Source organism: Corvus hawaiiensis, chromosome 9, assembly GCF_020740725.1.
Source record: "Corvus hawaiiensis isolate bCorHaw1 chromosome 9, bCorHaw1.pri.cur, whole genome shotgun sequence".
In the NCBI taxonomy this organism is placed as follows: domain Eukaryota; kingdom Metazoa; phylum Chordata; class Aves; order Passeriformes; family Corvidae; genus Corvus; species Corvus hawaiiensis.
The window spans coordinates 15,206,946-15,228,567 of record NC_063221.1 but is presented as its reverse complement, the minus strand read 5'-3'; the positions used below and the strand labels follow the sequence as shown (position 1 = coordinate 15,228,567).

General features: G+C 35.1%; 1 protein-coding gene across 9 annotated transcripts in view; it reads left to right on the top strand.

Annotated features, from left to right (window-relative positions):
* PTBP2 (polypyrimidine tract binding protein 2) overlaps positions 1 to 21,622 on the top strand; it is a 46,818-nt gene that overhangs the window by 16,210 nt on the left and 8,986 nt on the right. For 5 of the 9 annotated variants that reach the window (XM_048312605.1, XM_048312598.1, XM_048312603.1 and 2 more), the window contains 5 exons: positions 9,038 to 9,210; positions 9,624 to 9,767; positions 13,325 to 13,489; positions 13,566 to 13,676; positions 20,333 to 20,528. In XM_048312605.1, coding sequence (XP_048168562.1) covers positions 9,079 to 9,210; positions 9,624 to 9,767; positions 13,325 to 13,489; positions 13,566 to 13,676; positions 20,333 to 20,528 — 748 coding nt within the window. In that variant the 5' untranslated portion in view covers positions 9,038 to 9,078. Of the gene's footprint in view, positions 1 to 9,037; positions 9,211 to 9,623; positions 9,768 to 12,335; positions 12,351 to 13,324; positions 13,490 to 13,565; positions 13,677 to 20,332; positions 20,529 to 21,622 lie in introns of all 9 variants that reach the window. The other 4 variants (XM_048312599.1, XM_048312597.1, XM_048312596.1 and 1 more) reach the window with 2 other exon arrangements.

Sequence of the window (21,622 nt, the reverse complement as noted above, 5' to 3'; positions counted from 1 at the left end):
GAAACGATGTCATTAGCAGCAGTAGTCAGAGTATTGGTTTGTCCCCTGTAATATCAGATGCCTGTTATAAAAAGTTTCATATAAATTGTATAATATGTAAAGAAGGTTGGTGGAAAAATAATCCCAAACAAACAAAAACCCACAATCTGAATGCAGTGCTATAGTTTAAGTTTGTTTGGGTATTTTATTTTTCAAACAGTTTCTTGGTATTGTATTCAAATTTCGTTCTGCCTGCCTTATTTAAGCAGCACAAAAAACCTCTGTAGAGTTGGATAAATCCACTGTTCATTATTGCTTCTGAGTATATCCTCCCATAGCTGTCTTGTTTACTGGGGACCAGGAAGTACTTTTTCCAGACTTGCAGAGTTTACCAGTTCAGACTGTCAACTCAGAAGTAGTTAGATTGAAATGGAAACCTGTGTGTTAATTTTTCTCTAACCATCTCCTGAAGCCAAATGAGTTCAAGTATTCTTTCTGTCTGAATTGATGTCCTCCTTTTTGTTTCAGTTCTGCTATTACTTTTCCTCTTCAGAAGAATTTAAAACATTTTTAAATTAAACAATTTTTTTCTGTAGCCAAGGTATAGTAGCGATGAATCTTTCTCAAATTTTCTAGGGCTTCAAGGAACCTGTGATCATTTGTTAAGTCCCTTGTAAATGAGACAAGTTGTAGATACCTGCCTATGTAAAACTAATACTTGGTCTTGCCCTTTAATTCTTAAGAATTGGGAAGTGTCATGATATTATGAGACTTGGCCATTGTTTTCTGGAGAATATAGAAACCTATTCTGGTTTTGACTGTGATATTTCCACTATCTGATCCCGTGATATTTTTCTAAGTAGATAGCTACGAGAACAGAAGAAAGAGATGGTTTGTCTTTGTAATCCTCTGAAAGTGTACACAGTCAAAAAACTGGTTGTCAATAGCAGTGCCTTAACAGGCCTAAACTTGGAGCCAAACTGTGTCAATTGCAGCCTCATTTCTTTCTCTTCTATCGAAATATTAACCTAAACCAAAATGCTTAAGTTGTCCAAAAAACTACCTTTTCTTGGAAGGGAGTGGGTTTGGTGGAACTGAGGGCTGTATCATTATTAAGGGTGAGGCTGAAGATGATTTTTTTTAAATGAACACCCTACCTTTTTATCATGGGAACAGTTCCATTAGTGGTTGGGTTTTTTTTTGTATTCAGCTGCCATTCAGTGAGAATACTGTAGTACTTTAATGCTTTTATGAATACTCTTGCTCTAATCTCTCCCAGTGAAAGGCATGAAAGAGAAATGGTTTCCCTGCTCTATAGGGAGTCTTACAGATAAATCCTTTCCTACTTTTTTGTGAAAGAAACTTGTGTAATTGGTGAACAAATGTTTGATTAGCATTCTTACCGATTAATTTGAACCACTGGTAATTCTCTGAAAAAGGCTAGCATGTTGGACATGGCTCAAAATATAAGGCCTGATCCTTGAACATTTTCTAAACAGTTTTGTCATCTGTATCCATCCTCCAGACTTTGTAGATGAGAGGAAGTTGACATTCACTACAAGTGAAGTTATTGTTTTAGGTACTTTCAGTGTCTTTTGTAAAAGAGCAGTCTTAACAGGAATTTAGACTTGGATGAAGATGACTTTTACCTCTTAATTCTGAGCCCTGTTTTGGACAAATTTGATTGCTGTCATTGTTGAGAAATTTCATTTCAGTTAAGCATTTATATTTAAATATATAAGATTTATTTTTTTTTCCTGAACTTGGTTGGACAGTATGGCAGAACATTATTGTGTAAACATTAAGGGAAGGATCCCATCTACTAGATTAGAATTTGTAGCAAGGGAGGACAGCTTGTAAAGTACAAGATCAGCAAATATCTAAGCTTTTCTAAGAAGTTCTTTTTTTATGTTAGATGTATAAGTTTCTGATGTTTTTAACACCAGCTGACATGAATATCTTAAAGTTGTATTGTCAGAACCACAGGCCTTTTACTACTGCTTGAACTACTACTAGTTTTCCTTTAGCTTTTCTGAAAATATTGTCAAAGTCTGTTCTTATTTTCTGCCTAATGTTGCTTGATTCTGATTTCTTTGGAGAGCATAGTCTTCTCATAAAGATCTATGAATTAATTTTTTTTTTGTGTTGGTGCAGAATGACTAGAAAGGCTCTTTAGGTAAGGTAAAATATGATTTGGTAACAGGATTCTGAGAAACCAGAGCTGAAACCAGGATCTTTAAATAAATATTCCTGACTCTGGATGTTTTTGAAGACATTAGTAAGGCACATTGCAAATGATTGTACATAAATATTTTTTTTACTTTTCAGTGATGTATGTTCAGTAAATACATAGCTGCAGATTTTAAATGCAAGAAAAATCTTTATCTTTAAAAACTGGAAAAAGTATTTCCTCTGTAGGGGGTTACTTTTATGCTGAACTTCTTCTGAGGCTTTTGCTGTTCAGATGGAGGACTGCTTAATGGAAGTTGTAGGAGGAGTTATCTGTATGAAGATGCGCATGCCGTGAACTCCACTCCTGAAATCCACGCACAGAAAAAAGTAACATTTTTAAAGGGATGTAGATAAAAAGTGAAAGATGTTGATGCAAGTTTTATGAAAATTGGCTTGTCAAAGACAAGGGATCGAAGCAGAAGAATGGGCAGATTTTCTTGTTACAGCTGCCATCAATTTCATTGTTTTCATTTGTGTGTTTAAAGTAGATCAGTAGAAACATTCCAAAATTGTTTTGCAGCTGAGCTCACCAAACTCCTGGAGCTTTGAATGTTACTGTTGATCGTGTTTTTACTTAACTGGCAGGGAATGTTAGGAGTGGCTTTGGTAGGTAATTCACTATATTAACAGAATACTTAGCACTGAGGCATACAAGCTAATTATATTTCAAGTGCTGTGTTTAACTTGGGCAATAAACATAGATGTGCCATAGATGTGCCATTTTTGATAGCGCGTTAAGTAAAATTGGTTGTTAGTTAAAATTAATGATGCCTAAATATAAATAATTTACTTCTGAAGTTTGCAAATTGATTACAATTAATAATAATTGGGAAGATTTTAAGAAGTACATTACACGTGATTGGAAAGTATAGTAATTTAATAATACAGTATACTGTACATATTTCTACAAATATGCAGACTTAGAAACTTAGAAAAATAAAAAATATTAGGATGGGAGAAACAAAATGTGGCTCTTAATATTAATTTAGGTAATTTGCATTACTATTCTGCGGTAACTCATTGTTCTACTTCAGCTGGATTTCACTCTAGCTGTATTTTTACATATTTTTAAGGACTAAATTGAAGTGCATTAGTTTTAGATTGCAACATCGAACAGCCACTATACCATACTGTAAATGTGTTATCATAGTTGCTTGGAAAGCTCAGTGCTCAGTGCATTTTGAAACAGGTACAGCCTAGGTGCAGATGTGCCAGTTAAAAGCTGTGTTAGTTTTCTTTGTTTCACTGTGTTTACTTCTTTAAGGTCAAATTCCTGTTAAGCAACAGCGTTTGTATTGTAAGATAGTTTTAGTATTGGTTGGGTCAAGATTTTCATATGCATATGGCCCATATCTGTGATAAATGACAAAAAAACCCCAACAGAAGTGTAACTAACACTGACCATGTAGCCTCTAACTTTAAGGCTAACAAATGCAGGCTTCAGACAACTTCGTATTCTGTGTGTTTTTATCACATTTTTGAGTATAGTATCTCGTTTTCTTGTTCTTTCAAACATTTTGGATTCCAGACTTTAGGTTGAACTTTTGAAGTTTTACATGCTAAAACAAAGGTCCTGTTTATTTTCTTTAGGGAACTTGGGAAAGGTCACTGAAGCAGACAACAGCTCTCTTCCTACATTTTATCAGTTACATCAGGGTTAGGTAAATATAGGAAAACTTTCTTTAAGAAAAGAACCTTCCAGAAATGAAACCACAGTGGTCTCTATTATATCTCCCCCACCCAATTTATGATTGTTTGCAGTTTGTGTAGCTGGTTGTTTGAGGCAGGTGATTGTGTTCAGTAGCCAGGGCAACATTCTAATGTTTTTGTCTGGTCATAATCTACAACTGTAAACTAGATACCTTCAATTGCACTGCCTTTCTCTTAGTCACTTATTTCCTGTCTGGATATGTGTCCTATGTTCTACTAGCTGGTAACATTGAATTATATATATTAAGCCAAGGTAAAACAAGAAGTGCTTTCTACATAGCAACGGCAATGAATACTACTGCTGTTGAGCTTCTTTTCCTTTTTTTTTTTTAGTTATGTTATGTACTGACAGTTGTGAAACAGAGTGATTTCTGCAGAAAGGATGTTTCTTTATATATTGTTTCACTACTGCAGATATGCAGGGATTTATAACCAGTGTCTTGTGGTCATTTTTACATTTTTTTCCCTTCTTTTCAGGAACTAATGGGTGAAAGCAACTTTTTATTGTATCCAAAATTTTTTGCCTATAGCCACATAGTTACATTTCTATATTAGCAGATTGTGTAGTTATGAAAAAAGTATTGTACAGGAAAATCATGCATCTAAAATAAAGGTCTCAGAACTCTTGGGTCATATTTATGTATTTCTCAAAAAAAAAAAGTGCAGAGAAAAGCTCCTCTAGGATGGAATTTTTATTAAAATACGTTTTCAAAACCAGTTATTATCAGAAGTAAGCTATTCATTGTTTGCCAGGAGTTATGCTGAACTTGAAGAACAGTTTTTCTGCAAAAACTGCTTGGTTGCATTGAATATTCATAGCTTGAATGATTGAATGACTTGGACTTACACTATGCCTTGTGTATATCGCAGTTCATTTTGTTGCTTTTTTATATAGGTTCCTATTTCTCTGTTTAATAAAACAGGCGTTTCTAACTCATAATGCCAGGACCCAAGTTGCTCAGATTATGGCCATTTAAAGGCTTTGTCAGCCTGTAAGCATTCAATTTCAACAAGTTGATTTATGCTGAATTGAAGGAACTCTCTGCAACAGGGATGTGGCTTATGTATCAATTATATTTAAATTGTAGTATCCTATTTAGATGTGAGAATAATGCTTTGAATAGCATTAGTAAAGATGAGATCTTGTTTTGAAATAGTTGCCTGATGTCACATGGAAACTGAATTTTTCATGTCCTTGCTGGAAAGATGCAGAGGACGTAGATCAGTGCTATGGTTGTTACAGAACATGGGATTTTGTGGTAGTCTGAATTGAATATAACCATTCCTGTTACTGAACTTGACAGCGCAGGGTTAATGGTTGGACTTGATGATATTAAAGGTCTTCTCCAACCTAAGTGTTTCTGTGATTCAGGGCTAGGTTTCTAATTTTTTTGATTTTCTATTTTTTTTAAACTACATATTTGTGGCTGTAACTTGATTTGTAAATGAACTAATACACTCTGTTTTAGTCATTCTCCCAGTGCTTTTTAAAACTTTTCCCCCAACGTAAAAATATTGTAGCCTGCTGCTTTCAGTGCATATTTGTATTTGTTAAAGCATTAACAGCAAGACATTTGAATTGCATCAGAATCTTCAAGTCTAGTTAAAGTCAAACTACCTCATGAAATAGCTACTTGCCAATAAGCCTCCAGTTAAACAGAAGTTTCTCAGCAGTAGTTATTAGTCAGCTTGTGATGTCTCCTCCTCTAACATCTCTTGGCCTGCCCCCCACCCCCTTCCCCCAGTTTTCAGCAGTTTTGTTTGAAGTGCCATATAGGGAAGGATCTTTCAGCTTGTTGCTGCTTAGGCATAGACTCTATTTCTACCAAAAGACCATGTTACTCTTCTAGTACTTTGCTCCCCTTGACTTAGCTTTTAACCTTTATGGACACTGATTCTGCTAATAAAATTTGTTAGAGAATGAAATTGTTGTTTTAACAGTAGTTAAATTCACCTTTCAATGGCTTTAAACAAGTTGTGTTCCCATGTTGTAAATTTGGTTTTCTATTCCCAAGTGCAATTTAGTGATGTGTCTTCAGCTGAGAAGTACCATTTAAAATGACAAATAAGAGACTACAGTTAGAGAGGTTTCATGCAGTGCCAGAATCTCTCAATAACTCTCCTAAAAGCTAAATTTAATTTGTTCCACAAATGTCTTGAAAAGTTCACTTGTGTATGTGCATGCATATTTAGTGTATGATACACACTTCATTACTGCTATTACTGAAACAGGAAATTAGTGTTAGGCGATGCTGAATGGATAATCAAAAGTAGAAAAAGTACATGTTCTCTTTGCTTTCAACAGCTGATGTGTTAATTTCTTCTGTCTTCCAAAATCCATTTTAAAATGTTTTGGCTTAAATTTTACTTTAAGAAGGTGGGCTTCCTTTTTTAATGAATGGTACCAGTTCAGCTTTCATTGTACAAGAGATGCTTTTGCCAATAAGTAATAAACAGCTTTTGTCATGGTTACTTGCCCTACTGCTAAAAACTTTTTTTGGGCAATTCCATAGCATTGAGAATGCTTGTTGCCAGTCTCCCCCTCCTGTCCCTCCTGCCCCGTTTTCTGATTGCCATACATTCTTTCGTGCCTAATTCTGTATTTTTTGCATATGTTACTTTAATATGTTTCTCTGCTTTTTTACATAAATGTTTTTGTACAGGCACTTATCTACATAACTTTTTTTTACAGTAAGTAAAAATGTTTAAAGAATAGTGTGGTTGAGGTTTAAGACAGTGTGAAAAAATTGAGAGGCTTGTATACATGAGTTAAAGCTCTTAATTGCTATTTAGAAAAATATATATTTAGTAACAAAATGTTTCTTTTAAGCTTGTTCTTTAAACTTACTGCAGGAAAAGTTGAAAAACTTTGTAAATTGCTAGTATTAAGTAGCAATGCTGTTAGATAAAAAATCAGTTGGGTAATACAGTAATTACTAAATTATTGTGTTGAATAATTATTAAAGGAACATTTCATATTCATAGATGTGAGTGATTATATACTGGCCAGTGATACTTTTACTAGAAGTGCTGAGATTACCTAAAGCCTAATTTAAATAAGAGCTTTAGTTTAACAAAAAGTAAACCCTTGGACATTATGCTGTGGAAAAGTTAATATGTCAAAATTATCAGTTGAAAACCATACAAAAAACAAAACAGCTCTGTCAGTACTGATCTGAGCAGTCATGGTGAATATTTTTCTGGTGATGGAAAAAAGACAAGAGGTTTCTTAATTTCAGAAAATCCTTCAGTTTAAAAATTTTTTTGAATTCTTGTTTCTCTTTGCTAATATTTCATATTTTTTGAAATTTGTGATGAATTGAAATTATTCAGAAAGCTGAAGTATGAGGGGCATTGGACATGTAGTTTTAGTATCACCGTAATTCTTTTATCCTTTGCAAGTTTGTTTTTAGTGTTTTGTTTGGAATGCATTGTCCAGCCTATCACACTTCGCTGTGCTTCTTCTGTTTGGTTTTATTTATTTATTTATTTTTGTGGAAATTTAAATTGAGAACAAGGGAAGACTATTGTGTGGTGAGCTTCAGGTGAAAAGTAAAAATACTTTTTCACAACCTTTGACTTTCTGTCTCGTTGAGATAAAGTGTTATAATGTATAGTTTTGAATAGGTGAAATCTGGCTACCTGGAAGCTCAATCTCACCATGTTTGCCAAAACGGTACAGGTTAGAGTCCTGTGAGACTTCAGATCCTAGTTTAGTGTGTATTTTTCAAATTTTACTCTTGTGTTCCACCAAAATTTGTCTTTCTGTGCAGCAGACCTAAATAAAATACTTTCTATTGCATAGATTCTAGCATTGTCAGTTGGAGATACTGCTAGCTGAATTTTGACCAGTTTTGAATATTGTTAGGTTTTGTTATTTTGTGTGCTCTAGTAAGGTAGAAAATACTTCGTGTTCTTCAGTGCAAGAACTTCTAAAAGCTTAGTTGTGGAAATTTTTTTTGGAAGAGGGATGATGGTGGTGGTACAGGGTGTGGGTATGGAATTACTGCATGACATGCCTCTAAGCACTGTTTTTAACTAATAGAGTACTTCAAATTTTATATTTAGATCTAAATATCTTGCATTTTTGGTAGAAAAAAGGAAGTCTTATCACTTGTTTTACTAATACCTAAATGCATGCTGATTTCCAGCACTGATTAATTCATTAATATAAATATTTTATGACACTGTTTTCTTTAGCTCTTGACTCTGATATTTACTCCACTGACATATTTTTAACCAAAGTAATTTTTTTCTGGCCTTCCTCCAACAGCAAGACTTCTTCCATCCAACTGGCTAGCTGCATATTAAGCAAAAGGAACTCAAGTTGGAATTTTGCTGGAATTCTGTACAAGAATTCTGAAGAATGTTCTAGACAGTGTCTTTCTGGGGCTTTGTACATTGATGCTAATGCTTCCCTGATTCTCTTAGGGAAATTTATCTGGCTCTTCCCCCACCCCCTGTCTGTGTTGGCTGCATTGTGTTTATTGGTTGGTTTTTCCTTTTCTGTGAGTGAGCTCGTAGTTCGAAATTGACATTTTTCTACTTTGTCCTTAAATTGGCTTCATCAGCCTTTTGTGATGTCAGGCCTCTGGGTCATCCCGTTTCTCCACTCTGATCTTTCCCAGCATTAATGACTCTTCCTGTCTTGCTTTGTTACTTTTCTACTTTTTGTGTCCAGTTCCTTGGTGCAAGCAGTTCTTAAAAAAAGTAGGGATCTGTTAACGGTTTACCACCATTTTATTGCTTTCAAAAAATTCTAGGTAATCACTAACTGTTTTTTCTTTAATGTATGTTGGAGTTCTTATGTGAGCCCTTGTTAGACATAATTAATACTTTATTACATGTTATTGTATGAGATGCTTCGCTGAAAGTGAGAAGTAAAGGATTTGCTGTGGTCTTAGTCAGTGGACTAAGTTAGTCTTGAACAGTCCACCTTTTGTGAAACTAACATTTGTCTCTGCAGAATTTGTTCTGAACTCTTGAATTTAGCTTAAACCAAATGAGGAGATGGCTCACTTAAACTTAATTTCTTGCTTATAAATAAAAGCATTTTTTAATAAAGCATTATTAATATCAGTAAGCTTTTCAAATAGAGTCTGAATATGTCTTTCAGCCAATGGTAATGACAACAAGAAATTCAAAGGTGATGATAAAATGGATGGGGCTCCTTCTCGTGTCCTTCATATCAGGAAATTGCCGGGGGAAGTGACAGAAACAGAAGTTATTGCTTTAGGTTTACCTTTTGGTAAAGTAACCAACATCCTGATGCTGAAAGGGAAAAACCAGGTAATTTATTGCTTTCCATTTTTTAATATGCTTACTGTCTGATTTCAAAATACTTTGTTAAAGTTCTATTGAAGTAAGTCATAAAGCAGTAAGTATTAAACAAGAGCTTTTGTTCCTTTATTTTTTTTAATGCATTTACACCATCTTTTAGTATATTTGGGGGGGAAGCAGGATGGCTGGCAGCTACGTAAAGCAAAAAGTTAGCTGGAAGAGAAATATTTATTCCTGCATCTTCACAGATGAATTTTTGGAGATGAAGTACCTTAGAAAATAAAGTTGGTATGTGTAGAATGACATTTTCTGAAGACTGGTATTTGTTAAAGTGTGTTATAAAACCTTTTGGTTTTTTATGTGCTGCTAATATGAAGATTATCTGCTTTGTAAATACTCAAAATTACCTGTTTTAATTACAGGCGTTTTTGGAACTTGCTACAGAAGAAGCAGCTATCACTATGGTTAATTACTACTCTGCTGTGACGCCTCATCTTCGTAACCAACCCATTTATATCCAGTATTCCAATCATAAAGAACTAAAGACTGATAACACACTTAACCAGGTATATTTACTTTTCAGTAGTATTACAAATGCAGACGGTAGAAGATGAGGCATGGCATGTGTTCTTGGCTCATGTGCCATATGTTTGAATCATTCGGTTTTGTCCACATTCTAACACTACTGTAGTCTTACCTATGATCATTCCAGTTTGTGACACTGAAAGGGATTTTCTTTCTGCATGATCTTTCCATTAAGATAAATTTTCTTAATGTTTCCTTAATGTCAAAAGGCAAAGATTCTGAAGTGTGTTTTTAATAGTTATTTAAAAGTTCTAAATAACTTAAAGTTCCTGTCTTAGTTTATAGACTGTAGGATGATAAAACTAACTTTCTTGTTCTGACACCTGAGATTCCAATGCCAATTTGAATTTCCCTAGTGGTAATGGCTGACGCCAATGCCTTATGTTTCAGTGCTTTGAATGATCACTCTAGTAGCACCGGTAACCTCAGCTTGTGATCTGCTTTTTCTGGAGAATAATACCATAATGATCACTCCAGAGACAAATGTACTTAATAACAAAAAAACATTTTGCTCTTGCCTCTCCAGGACCCATTTCACAATAAATAGAGATACATACATCTGTTCTTAGTAGAACAGAAGAATTAGCAAAAGTAACGTGGTGACCAAGTCATACAAACTATAAAGAGATAAGAGACTCAAACCTAGCACAAGTCTGGTTATTTTAAGATTAATTTCTTCTGTTGCATTTTTGATGATACAAAAAATAGTGTAAGTGCCAAATTAGTTTTTATTAATTGTGTCCTCTATTAGGACATGTAAATAGTGAAGTTATAGCTGTTGCCTTTGAAAGCAATTTCAGGCTAATCTATTGAAAGACTTGGTTCAGGCCAAGTATAGTGTTGATTTTCCTGTTGTTCTAAGTACTCTTGTTCCTTAGAATCTTTTGATTTTTTTTTTTTTTTAAAATTGAGATTCCCCACCCTCCCAAGTGTCAGTTACAAAGAAAAATAAATACCTTCATTTACTTTTGAAAAATAGAGTAGGGGATGAATTTATTCATCTTACAGTGGAGGGACATACTCCCTTAAGAAGTGTTGTCTTATGTTGTCTTGTGGTTTCTCTGCTGATACTGATTTGGTACTTCACATGTTCGCCTTTTCAGTGTATAGGATGTGCTGACTTTTCAGCAGCTTTTATGGCACCATGCATATTAATACCCCATCTTGACCTGTATTCCAAGTCTTTCAGAACTTAATTCAAGTTTTATTTAGAACTAAATAAAACAAATAGGTACTTGGCAGTAAGCATTCTGTAACTACTATCTCTTGAAGCATTCTATAAAACAAAGATGGTCAGACATTCTTCTTCCTGTAAGAAAAAATAAAGATAGCGCAGGTATTGCTTGTAGTCTGGCATTTTTTCGGATACTCAAAACTTAGCTTTCAAATCAGATTAAAAGTTTTTCTGATCAACCCAAATTCATTTGAAATTGTTTTTTTCTGGGTGTTAAGTCACGAAGATGTGAAGATGTTAGAACGTTAGTATGTGTAACTGGAAAGATAGAATAAAAGAATTGGAGAAATGTGCAAGTGTCTTAGTTAAAAAGAAGATAGGAAAAAAAATTTAAGCAAGGGGTACTTCAAACAGCCAGGCCTTGGCTGGGAAGGTTCCATTAAGCTGTGTCTTTCTGAACTGCTCAGTAATAGTATCTTCAGAGATTATTTTTACTTGTATACTCAGAATGAGCTATTCTGAATAAACACACTGGAAAGGGACCATTTTTAAGTTTTCATTTCAGTTTTATCATTCTGTGAGAATCCTTTTCCTATGAGACATCAAAACACTGAGAGGAGCATTTAAACTCAGATATAAAACAAATATCTCTTACTTTTAGTGCATTATCAAGACTCAGGAGAATTGAGAATAGAAGGACCTCTAACTGTGGTTTTTTTTAATCATCAGCCTGTCATAAATGCATGGGTTTAGTCCTTCTGCACAGACACTGCAACTTTTAGAAATAAATGTACTTCAGGTGGTGTACTTGATCTTATGATGTTAGTTTCAATTTTGCAAAAATAGGGAAACGGTGCTACATACTACTTAAATGTCTTCAAATTGGCTACTTATATATGATGCTGGATGTTATTTTGAACTTGTTTGACAAAATACTCATAAGAATTTTAATACTTAGCATTGCTTAGTTCTCTATTCCTTCATGTATTCACATTAATTTTAATGGAATGAAGTATGATGTATAAGCATAGGTAGATAGTGCTGACAAGGGTCATATGTTAAAATTGACTTCACAAGTTGTATTTTGTTGGGTTATACAGTTTAAACTTTTCCAGTCACTTTAAGGACTGACTGTAAATTGATAGGTGCTTATAGAATGAGTAGGAAATAATTATGCAACTCAGCCAAATATCTGGCCATCTTGAAAGTTGTGTGTTTCATACATTAGGGAAAAGAAGTGTAATCAAAAGACCTTTTTATACAGTTACAGTAATTAATGTTAAATGTAGAGGTAAATTTTGTTTTCCCAACTGGTGTTCACCAGGTCTTTTTTTTTTTTCCCCCCCCACTTTCCTTATTCATTGATTCGTTTCAGTATGAGGAGTATCATGTAAGTTGTGAGACATGAAATTGTTTAGTAGCTCTAATACCTTTAAAATATGCAGTATGCATTAATATGATGGTTATTATTTTTACCTGGCATGCTCACTTGTCTCTCTTGTTTTGTATTGTTTTGCTTCATAAGGCTACTGTAATGGAAGTAGTAAATGGAACCCCTTTTTTCTGCACTTTTTCTTTCTCAGAAAAAGACATCTAATCTTTCTGATACTGTCAGTTTTGGCAGTGGAAGTAGTTACATAGATGTGTGTTCTCGTGGTATCATCATGTGGTTACCTTTGAATTTCTAAAATCCTGCTTGTGTTTAAAACAAGAAATCCCCATATATGGAGAGGATTTTGTTTTTCTTTTTACAAAAGAGGGTGGATAACAGACACCAGTTCATTTACCTCTCTGGATACTACTCTTTGAGATTTGTTAGTCTTGTGTATTATTTCATTGTGTTAAAACTGAGAAGTTTGGGTGTGTTAGTTTAGAATTTTCCCTTCCTATCAGAGCCTTCTACATAATTAAAATGGCAGTGAAATGTGAGCTGAGATACCGTCTTTTGAACAGTAAGATAAGCACTTCTGGTTTCTATAGGGTTGGGGTTTTTCATTGGTTGGTTTGTGGGTTTGTTTAGTTTTATTTCCTGTAAAGGAAAGAATCTTGAAACCTACAAAATCCTCACTTTATTTATCCTTACTAGTAGAACAATAAGCTTGCTACTAGAAAGATTGATATTGGTGCCGTTTGAAGCCCTTCATTAATGTGACATAAGGATTAATTGATGTTTTCATTTTTGTTGTCTCTTCTCACAGTCAGACTGCATTGCACTTAATGTTGTGTTATGTCTGTAGCTCTGAGTTTTAAATAAGTGGACTATTTTGTGTTTCTGGAGTTAACTATATTAATATTTTTAATTAATTTCAAGCGATTATCTTGAAATATTAAGAAAATCTCTCTTCTGTCTTTTTTTTTTTTAAGCGGGCCCAAGCTGTTCTTCAGGCAGTGACGGCTGTGCAGGCATCAAACGCTCCCATTAGTGGGACCACTGTTAGTGAGAGTGCAGTGACTCCAGCTCAGAGTCCAGTACTTAGAATAATTATTGACAACATGTACTATCCAGTAACCCTGGATGTTCTTCATCAGGTAAGTCAAATTTCATTTTAATTTGAGCTATGATTGGGAGAAACAGACATGTAAAACTTTATAATGTTTTTGGCAGATATTCTCTAAGTTTGGTGCTGTATTGAAGATAATCACATTCACAAAGAATAACCAGTTTCAAGCTTTACTGCAGTTTGGTGATCCAGTAAATGCACAGCAAGCAAAACAAGTAAGTATAGTTCTCTTTTAAGGCTGGAGATCTTCCTGTACTCCCAACATTCTACAAATGTTGATCTAACAGAGTACTGCCATAAGTGTGTCATACTCCTCCACAATTTTTTGACATTAAAAAAAAAAAGAAGTGGAAGTTATTATACAGTATGTTGTTATACCATGTGAAATCGGTGTTTAATGATGGTATGTTTATGGATACTGTGTCTGAACTATTTTAGACATTTGTATGAACAAATATTATAATAAGACTGCACAGAGATGAAATAATATGCAAGACTGCAGTAGTAAAAATGTCAACCAGAAGTAAGAATGTAGGATGTCATGGTGATGCATAATTAATTCACCAGAAGCAGCAAATTTAGTAACCCTATTGGATTGTTGTCAGCAGGTACTTTTAAGCATATGTACAAAGATGTGATTTGTGGATTAGTTACAGATTTGTGAAAGTATTTAGTTAAGAGTAAACTTATTTGTAACCATAAATGCACAGAAGACAGAGTGCAGTTTACTCATGTGGCCAGAGTGTGAAGAAGCCTTGTAGCAGTGATGGTGAGCAGGATCTTGCTTTTGTTTTATAGGAAACTCTCCTATCCTGGGTAGGAGAGGCAAGAACAGGTAACTGGTTTTATTCATTATAGCAGGAGAGAGCCTTTGGATAAATTATGGCAAAGATCAACAGCATGTCATCTAGACCAGATGGTTTGAATTAATTGAATGAGATATGTGCACATTTGTGGCAGTAGGAAAGTTGAACCAAAGGGGAAGGTGAGATTTTTATTATTATTATTATTATTACTATAATTTTCAAGAGATAAATGGAATTAATTTATATTTTCAAACCTTCACATGCAGTCTGGGTTTGAGGAAGGCTGATTAAAATTGATGTGCTGGTTAAGTGTTGCTTGGCAGCACAGAAAGTGCTTATTGCCTGTAAAAGACAGACGAGCTGAGAACTTCACCAAAGTGAAAAGCTCACACCTCAGGCTAAGTTGGCAAATTTTCCTCTTAGTAGAGGAAAGACAAAAATGGGCTTAATTTTCTGTTGAAAAGAATGAGGACTATATTGAAGTAAAGACTTCGTTAAGTGCTGGAGGATGGTCGTTTTTGTCCTTATCGCCAAATGAAATACTGGGCATTGAGTAAAAAACTGTGAGATGATCAAGACAGGGAATCACAGAAAATAAGACATGTTTTCAAAAAGCAGAGTGTAAGTTTTCATGCTATAGAGGAAAACAAAGAAGAGAGAAGAGACAAGATGATATGCAGCTTGATATATGGTGGTCAACTTTAAGATAATCTACTCCTGAAAAGCAGTCTGGAAATACTTGTAGATCTGGAGTACAGTTTAAATTAGGGATGTGCTTTTCAGAGTTGAAATAATATCAAAGAGTTCAGAGACATGCAGATATATCATTGTACTACATAAGAATTTATATGGATGGGATAAACCTTGTGGGTTTAAAATAGTCATGCAGAAACTAGATCTTAACCTACAAGTGCTGCAGAAATCAATTGTGGACATTTAGATTTATATTAGAAATATTTGATAAATAGTGGGATGCTAAATGTATTTGTTACAGAAGGTTGTAATTCAGGCTTGACTTGTGTTTGGAAAGCTATTTTTCAGTAGTAGATGTTACTGCTGCTTTTAGAGTGCGTTTCTGACGCAAAATATGACATCAAGTGATAAATCTTTTGACCTCGTTTTTTGAGTCATACATATTATCAGAAAATTCAGTGGAAAGATGACGTCTGCGAAATGGGCTGTAGTGATGTGAAAATTACCAGTTTAGGAATATATTATAAAGAAGTTACAAACGAAAGGATGAGGTATGTAAAGGTATGAAAGGAACCTAAAAATCTTTTTCTGTTGTTGACTTCAGGCAAACTGATACTAGCTTGTGTGATACTGTATTTATCTTTAAAAAAGCCCAGCATGTATGTTTCTCCAGTTTTGCATGTTTTGATTAGGGTACATGTTCACTAGTAGCAGCTCATGTGAGAGTGACTAAACTTCATTGAGTATGTGACTCCTGTATGTACAGTCATTGTCAGTGATGTTGGGGCCTTAATGTCAAATTGAAATGGTCTTAGGTTTATAGTTTCATATTTTAAGCAGTCTATGCATAAATATACAGAATGTTAAGAGTAGTATTGAAGGATGCTAAATTGGAAGGAAGGTTTGATTTCCCCACTACCCTCACAAACTAAATAGAGTAAAATACAGTTCTTACGGTTAAGCCAAGTGCCACCAGAACAAAAATAACTAAAGAAAGGAAGCAGTAAGGTGATAGGGGAAAAAACCCCTTCAGTTTAAATACATCTGGAAGTAGAAGCAAGATGATGTGGTGGCTACAATTAAGTTGCATGGAGTTCACAATCAAACACATGGTAAAAAAGTACAGTTTTCGATTTGTTTTCCATCCGTGTTACTGTAGAAGATAATGGGGAAATTTAATTTTCCGGTGGCCCTCTTCACAGGAAATCAGAATGTGGCCTTAATAGAAATTGAAGACTTATTAAGGAAGTTAAAGAGCAATTTGAAAAACTCAAGTGATGTAAGTACCAAGGAGAGATGCTATGCATTTGAAGGTTCTGAGAAAACAGTGACACTGACAAGAATATACAATATGAAGCCTGTAGCCCTGTGGGATCTCCTCTGCTATTTGAATGAGCAGCTGGTAAAAAGCCTCATTCCTGCTTCACTTGTTTTGTAAGCAACTCATTTCCTGTAAAAGTAGAGTGTGGCTACACTGATACTTGTTTTATCACCACCCTCAGGTTGTATCCTTACAGGTTCCTTGGGTAAAGACTGGGAACTTGAGGTTCCGTATAATGCAGCAGTCTAGTCGAGGTGGAGAAAGTAACTGAGAATAGGCAAGAGTAGAGCATATCGGACTGCTGTGCTTCTGCTGCTGCTGAAGGTTTTGTTTGGAGATGTCTGTATGGGTATGGAGCTAAGCACTAAAAATAGCCCATTTTTACTGTAAATGATGAGTAGTCTTAGCATAAGCAGCAGTACACCAGCAGTTTGGTATTACCATGGAGACATGAGAGTGCTGGTGTTTCTGTCTGAGAAGCTGGCTAATTCAGAGTGTTGCTTTTGTGCAAATGTACTGGAAGGACCCTTGCCAAATAATGGATGTTAACAGTTATTAATGACTCATCTATAGAAAATTAACTGAGGCTCGTACGTAGTGCATGCCAGTCATCTTGACCCAGCACAGGTTAAAAATATCACAGAGGTTCTGTTACAGTTGGCCAGTTGATCCTTCCTTGGCCCACAGGCTATTCAAAGATTCCAGTGAGGTTTGACTCTGCACTCAAGATGTCGTCTTTCCAGTTGTTTTGACTTACAACTTCAGGGTGGGTCTGTGCTGGGGGCAGTCTGCAAAAGATCTCTGCTAGTCTGCATTGCCCTAAAATCTGTAATAGGAACTTCAGGTAGTCATTGCAGAATGAAAGAAAGGACATCTCCAGATAGGATACTGAGCTGAAGGGCTATTATCTGCTATTATTGTATTAGGCTTTTTTGGACATCTTTAATTTTGAAGAGCACAGTTTATGTTCAGAAATAATAAGCAGTGTTCAGGTAAACAGGAGAGTGCTGGATTGCGTTGAGTCAGAAAGCCCAGGAAGTGCAGCAACAGGTCCTTTGCACATAAAATATGTTAATTTTTGATAACAGAATGTATTTACACACACTTTTTAGCCACAGAAACTTCTTGTGTCTTAGACACCTGTCTCAAAAGAAATTACTTTCATTCAGATGCCTATCTATAGGATGCACTTGGGACACATCTCTCCCAAGAGATACTTATCTTATGACCTTCAGTTACTTTGAGGTACTTATTTTAGCTGGAGTATGTTTTGTAAGTATTGCTTGGTTTGGGGTTTTTTTTATGAATTTAGCTCTTACACCCTTCTAAGATCTTGTTTTTAGTTTTTTGGGTTTACTGGCACAGCCAAGATAAAGAATGGTACTCACATTTGTAGAAGGGTCTCATGATACTTGATCTTGGTTTGGCCCATGTGTGTGTGGTATGGTATCCCATGTGAATGTATGTATAAATACTTGAAATAGAAGTTGCTTAGCAGTAACTAGAGTTCTTGGAGATGATGTTAGAATGTACATTCACTAGCAGTACGGCTGGTCTCTTTTTTTTTTTCAGTATGTCTGTGAGAGGAACAGTGTTTGACGGTTTGTTGCACATTCTTTTGCCATACAAGTAAGAGCTCAGGACACGCATTCACATTTGTGACTTTACATGTGAACAATTAATCTTGAAAAAGATTCTCACCAACCACCATTTTTCTTGCATTGTTAGAGGTGTATAATGCTGATGGTAGAGGTGGTTGGGGTGAGGGTTTTTTTTTTGTTTTGGTGCTTGAAGCCTTTCTTAGAGTTTGACTACAGTGCTTTTTAAGAGTGCATCTCCTTCCTTTCTGGTTCAGGATGTTCTTTCAGCCTGTTGGTGTCCCAGCTACAATGGATTTCTCTTGTGCAGGACCTTTTATATGTACTTTTGGTCACTTTGAGTCATAAAGAGGAGTTTTTGCTGTTTCAGTAGAAGTTTTAGTTACTTACATAGCTCCCTTTAAACACTGACTGCTCGGAACTGCAAACACAGATATATCTTGGTTTGCTACTTTTTAAATCTGAAGTATTTCCATCAACTTAGCAGCCTTCTGCCAGCCACAAGTCAATATTTCTACAGACTCCACATAGAGGTATAGTATGAATCCTGATGGGTCCCGTGATTGGGACAAAGCTAAAGAATACAACCTTTCAGTCTAACTCATACCTGTTTTTTTCATTAGGGGAATGGGTATTCCCTTGATGGGCAGTGGCATTGTATTTGACAATAAGTAAACTCTGGCCATGTAAATTGGACCTTCCTCTAATTCATATCTTAGTGTATTTTAGAAGGTAGGAAGTCTTCTAAAAGTGATGGCTGATTCTCAGTATAAACTTTTTTAGGTGTAAGTGTTCAAGTGATACTCTTTTCCCAAATACCAACATTAGGAGTCTTGCATTCTGCTTTGTCACCATGTGTAAAAGAGCTAGCAAATTGTGTATGCTGTAATGGTGGTACCCACCACCACCCCAACAATACAGAATTAATCCTCAGCTTGTGTTCTATGAATAAGGACAGTAAGTTCTGCTTTTGTAATATTATATAAAGTACTTTTTAATTGGAGTTTCAAGCATAGGAGTTTCTCTTTAATTGCTAAGGATTTGTTGATACAGAGTCTAGATTTTCCAGTTTCTATTGGTTTTTTGTTCTATATGTTTTTAGAACTTTCAAGCTATGGCAAAATAATTATGTTGACTTAGATATTCTTTTACATTGGCTGCTAATGGGAGTAGTTCTTTTAAGTGGTTTCATGAGCCCTGGAGATGTCAGCTGTGATAATATATATTGTAGGGATGGCCTTGCTGGCCCAGGCCTAGCAGAGGGGTGTCGGCAAGATGTTCAGTTTTCAGATTCATCACTGTATGAAAATAGCTATGTTGCTTCCACAGCCAGCAGGCACACAAGGTTTGTGCAGTGCTTAGCTCAAAATAAGAAGCCCTACCAGAACTTGAATGTGTTGTAAAGTACACTGTAGATGTAACCCAGCTAACTGCAAGAGCTAGCTCAGGTCCAGAAGTGGTACATTTCAGTCCAATGTTTCAGTCCAAACATTGAAATAAAAGATCTGATGTTTGTATTTGAAAATTTGGTTTATTTGGGTTTTTTTTCAGCGCATATATATATATATATATATATATAAATACATATATAAAAAGTAGTTTTATATTTAACGTAATGACTTGATTGAATGCTAATTTTTAAGATTAGCTGCATCTTCACTTCCTAACATTCCTTAAGAATTAAACTGACTTTGTTTAAAAAGTTTCCGTGTTTTTAAGTCTCTCATATTTAACTGGTAGTACTTTGAGTGAAAGGAAGATATGCCCAAAATGTAAATGGACTGAAATCCAGGTATATATATTGGCCTTTTTAAAGAGTGTTTTCACAGAGTACTAGGTGTCATGCTAATAAGCATTCTTTCAGAAGTACCAATTAATTGTGAAAATGAGATTTCTAAAAAACAGTAACATCAGGTTAGCAGTTAAAGTTGGTTTTCTTTCAATTTTGGCACTAATTACCTTTAACGGGAGAAGGAAAACATGCAGGAATAATGTATATATTATGCCTTAACAGATGGCTTTCTAACATGGTAGTTAAGTCTAGATTTTATTTTTTCCTCAGTTGATTTTCCATGTAAAAGAGTACTTGTGAGATTCTTGATTTTTATTATTATTTTTCTTTGAGAAGTCTGTTTGGTGTTATGTCTGAATTTAAGCTGTGCTATGGAATGCAGGTTAATTAGCTATATTCAACAGACTAAATTTAAGTTTGACTGCATTAAAATGTCCCTTGCTACTTTGGTGCATAAAAACAGTTTCTAGGTAAGAAGGGAACATCGAGCTTCCTGGAATCATGTTGAGAGGTTAAAGCATTTTAATTGGTTTTAAGCTAGACAGTAAGACAGATAAATATCTATACGCTGACCTTGTTTAAAAAAACACAACCAAAAACCCCAACCTTGTGCAACCAACCTGTATTGTGTCTTTTAAATAAATTGTGCTCTCTTTTCCAGGCCTTAGATGGTCAAAATATTTATAATGCTTGCTGTACCCTCCGAATTGATTTTTCCAAATTGGTGAATTTGAATGTCAAGTACAACAACGATAAAAGCAGGGACTACACTCGTCCTGACCTTCCATCTGGAGATGGACAGCCAACGCTGGACCCAGCTATTGCTGCAGCATTTGCAAAGGAGACCTCTCTTCTCGGTATGACGCTGACATTCTTCTTCTGTATTGCAAAGCCTCTTCATTAAAATATTCATTAATCCTTCTAACAACTTAAATTGCAGTAGTGTCCAAAGGCTCATTCAAGGTTCAGTCTATATTGTGATCTGAATTGTAGTAACGTAATTACATTGTCTTTAGAAGTACTGTGAAAAATGAATGCAAACTTGCGTGATAAAATGACAAATGCACAGAGTGTTAGAAAACATCAAGTTAGTTCAACTTGTATCCCGAAATCCATCCTTCCCTCTTTCATATGTTCCTGTCTGTGGCCACCTTGCCCACCTTCCCACCAAGTTTGTAAGAGAGACTTAAGAAGATTTGCACGATTTCTTCATGCTAATGTTTATTTGCACTATCCGATAATGAAAATAATGTTTTGCTGGTTTCCTTCAAAGAGGAAAAGATTATGCTCTTTGCTTAAAAAACCCAAACCATGTGGTGCTAGCCTGTATCTTTCTGTGAATAAAAGAAAAAAAATCAGTAGTTGCACTTCTAGTGCTACGGTATATGAGTTCTAATATCCTGTCAGCCTTTGAGTTTGTCAGAAGTTGGTGAAATGCTCTGATAAAGGTACAGATATATCTATCTTCTGACTATTACCAAAATAATCAATGTGTACTCCTACTCCTGTCAAATTGGTTTTCAGTGAGAACACCTTTCACTCTTTAAAATGTAATAGCACTCAGATGTAGAATCATTACTTTTATGAAAGCTGATGTTATGTTGTGATCATTGTTCTTCCCACTTAATCTTTCTCTTATTTTTTTTCTTTTATCCTTTCTCATTATTGTTCTGAAGAAAACATAACAACAACATAGATTTCATGATTTTTTGTACAGTCTGGGCCAAATTGAAGTAAGTTTGAGTTAATGTAGGAAAGAGGGGCCTCTGCTCTCTGTTATGAAAGATAGAAGGCACTTAGTGAATGATGTGAGCCCAGGAAGAGGTGAATATTGTAGCTAGGGCTACTGAATGTTGCATTGTATTTGCCCCTTTTCTGAAACCAGGCTACTTGAAGGATACATTTTATATCTAGTTGTAAAGTACACACAAACCCAATTCCCCCAAATTCC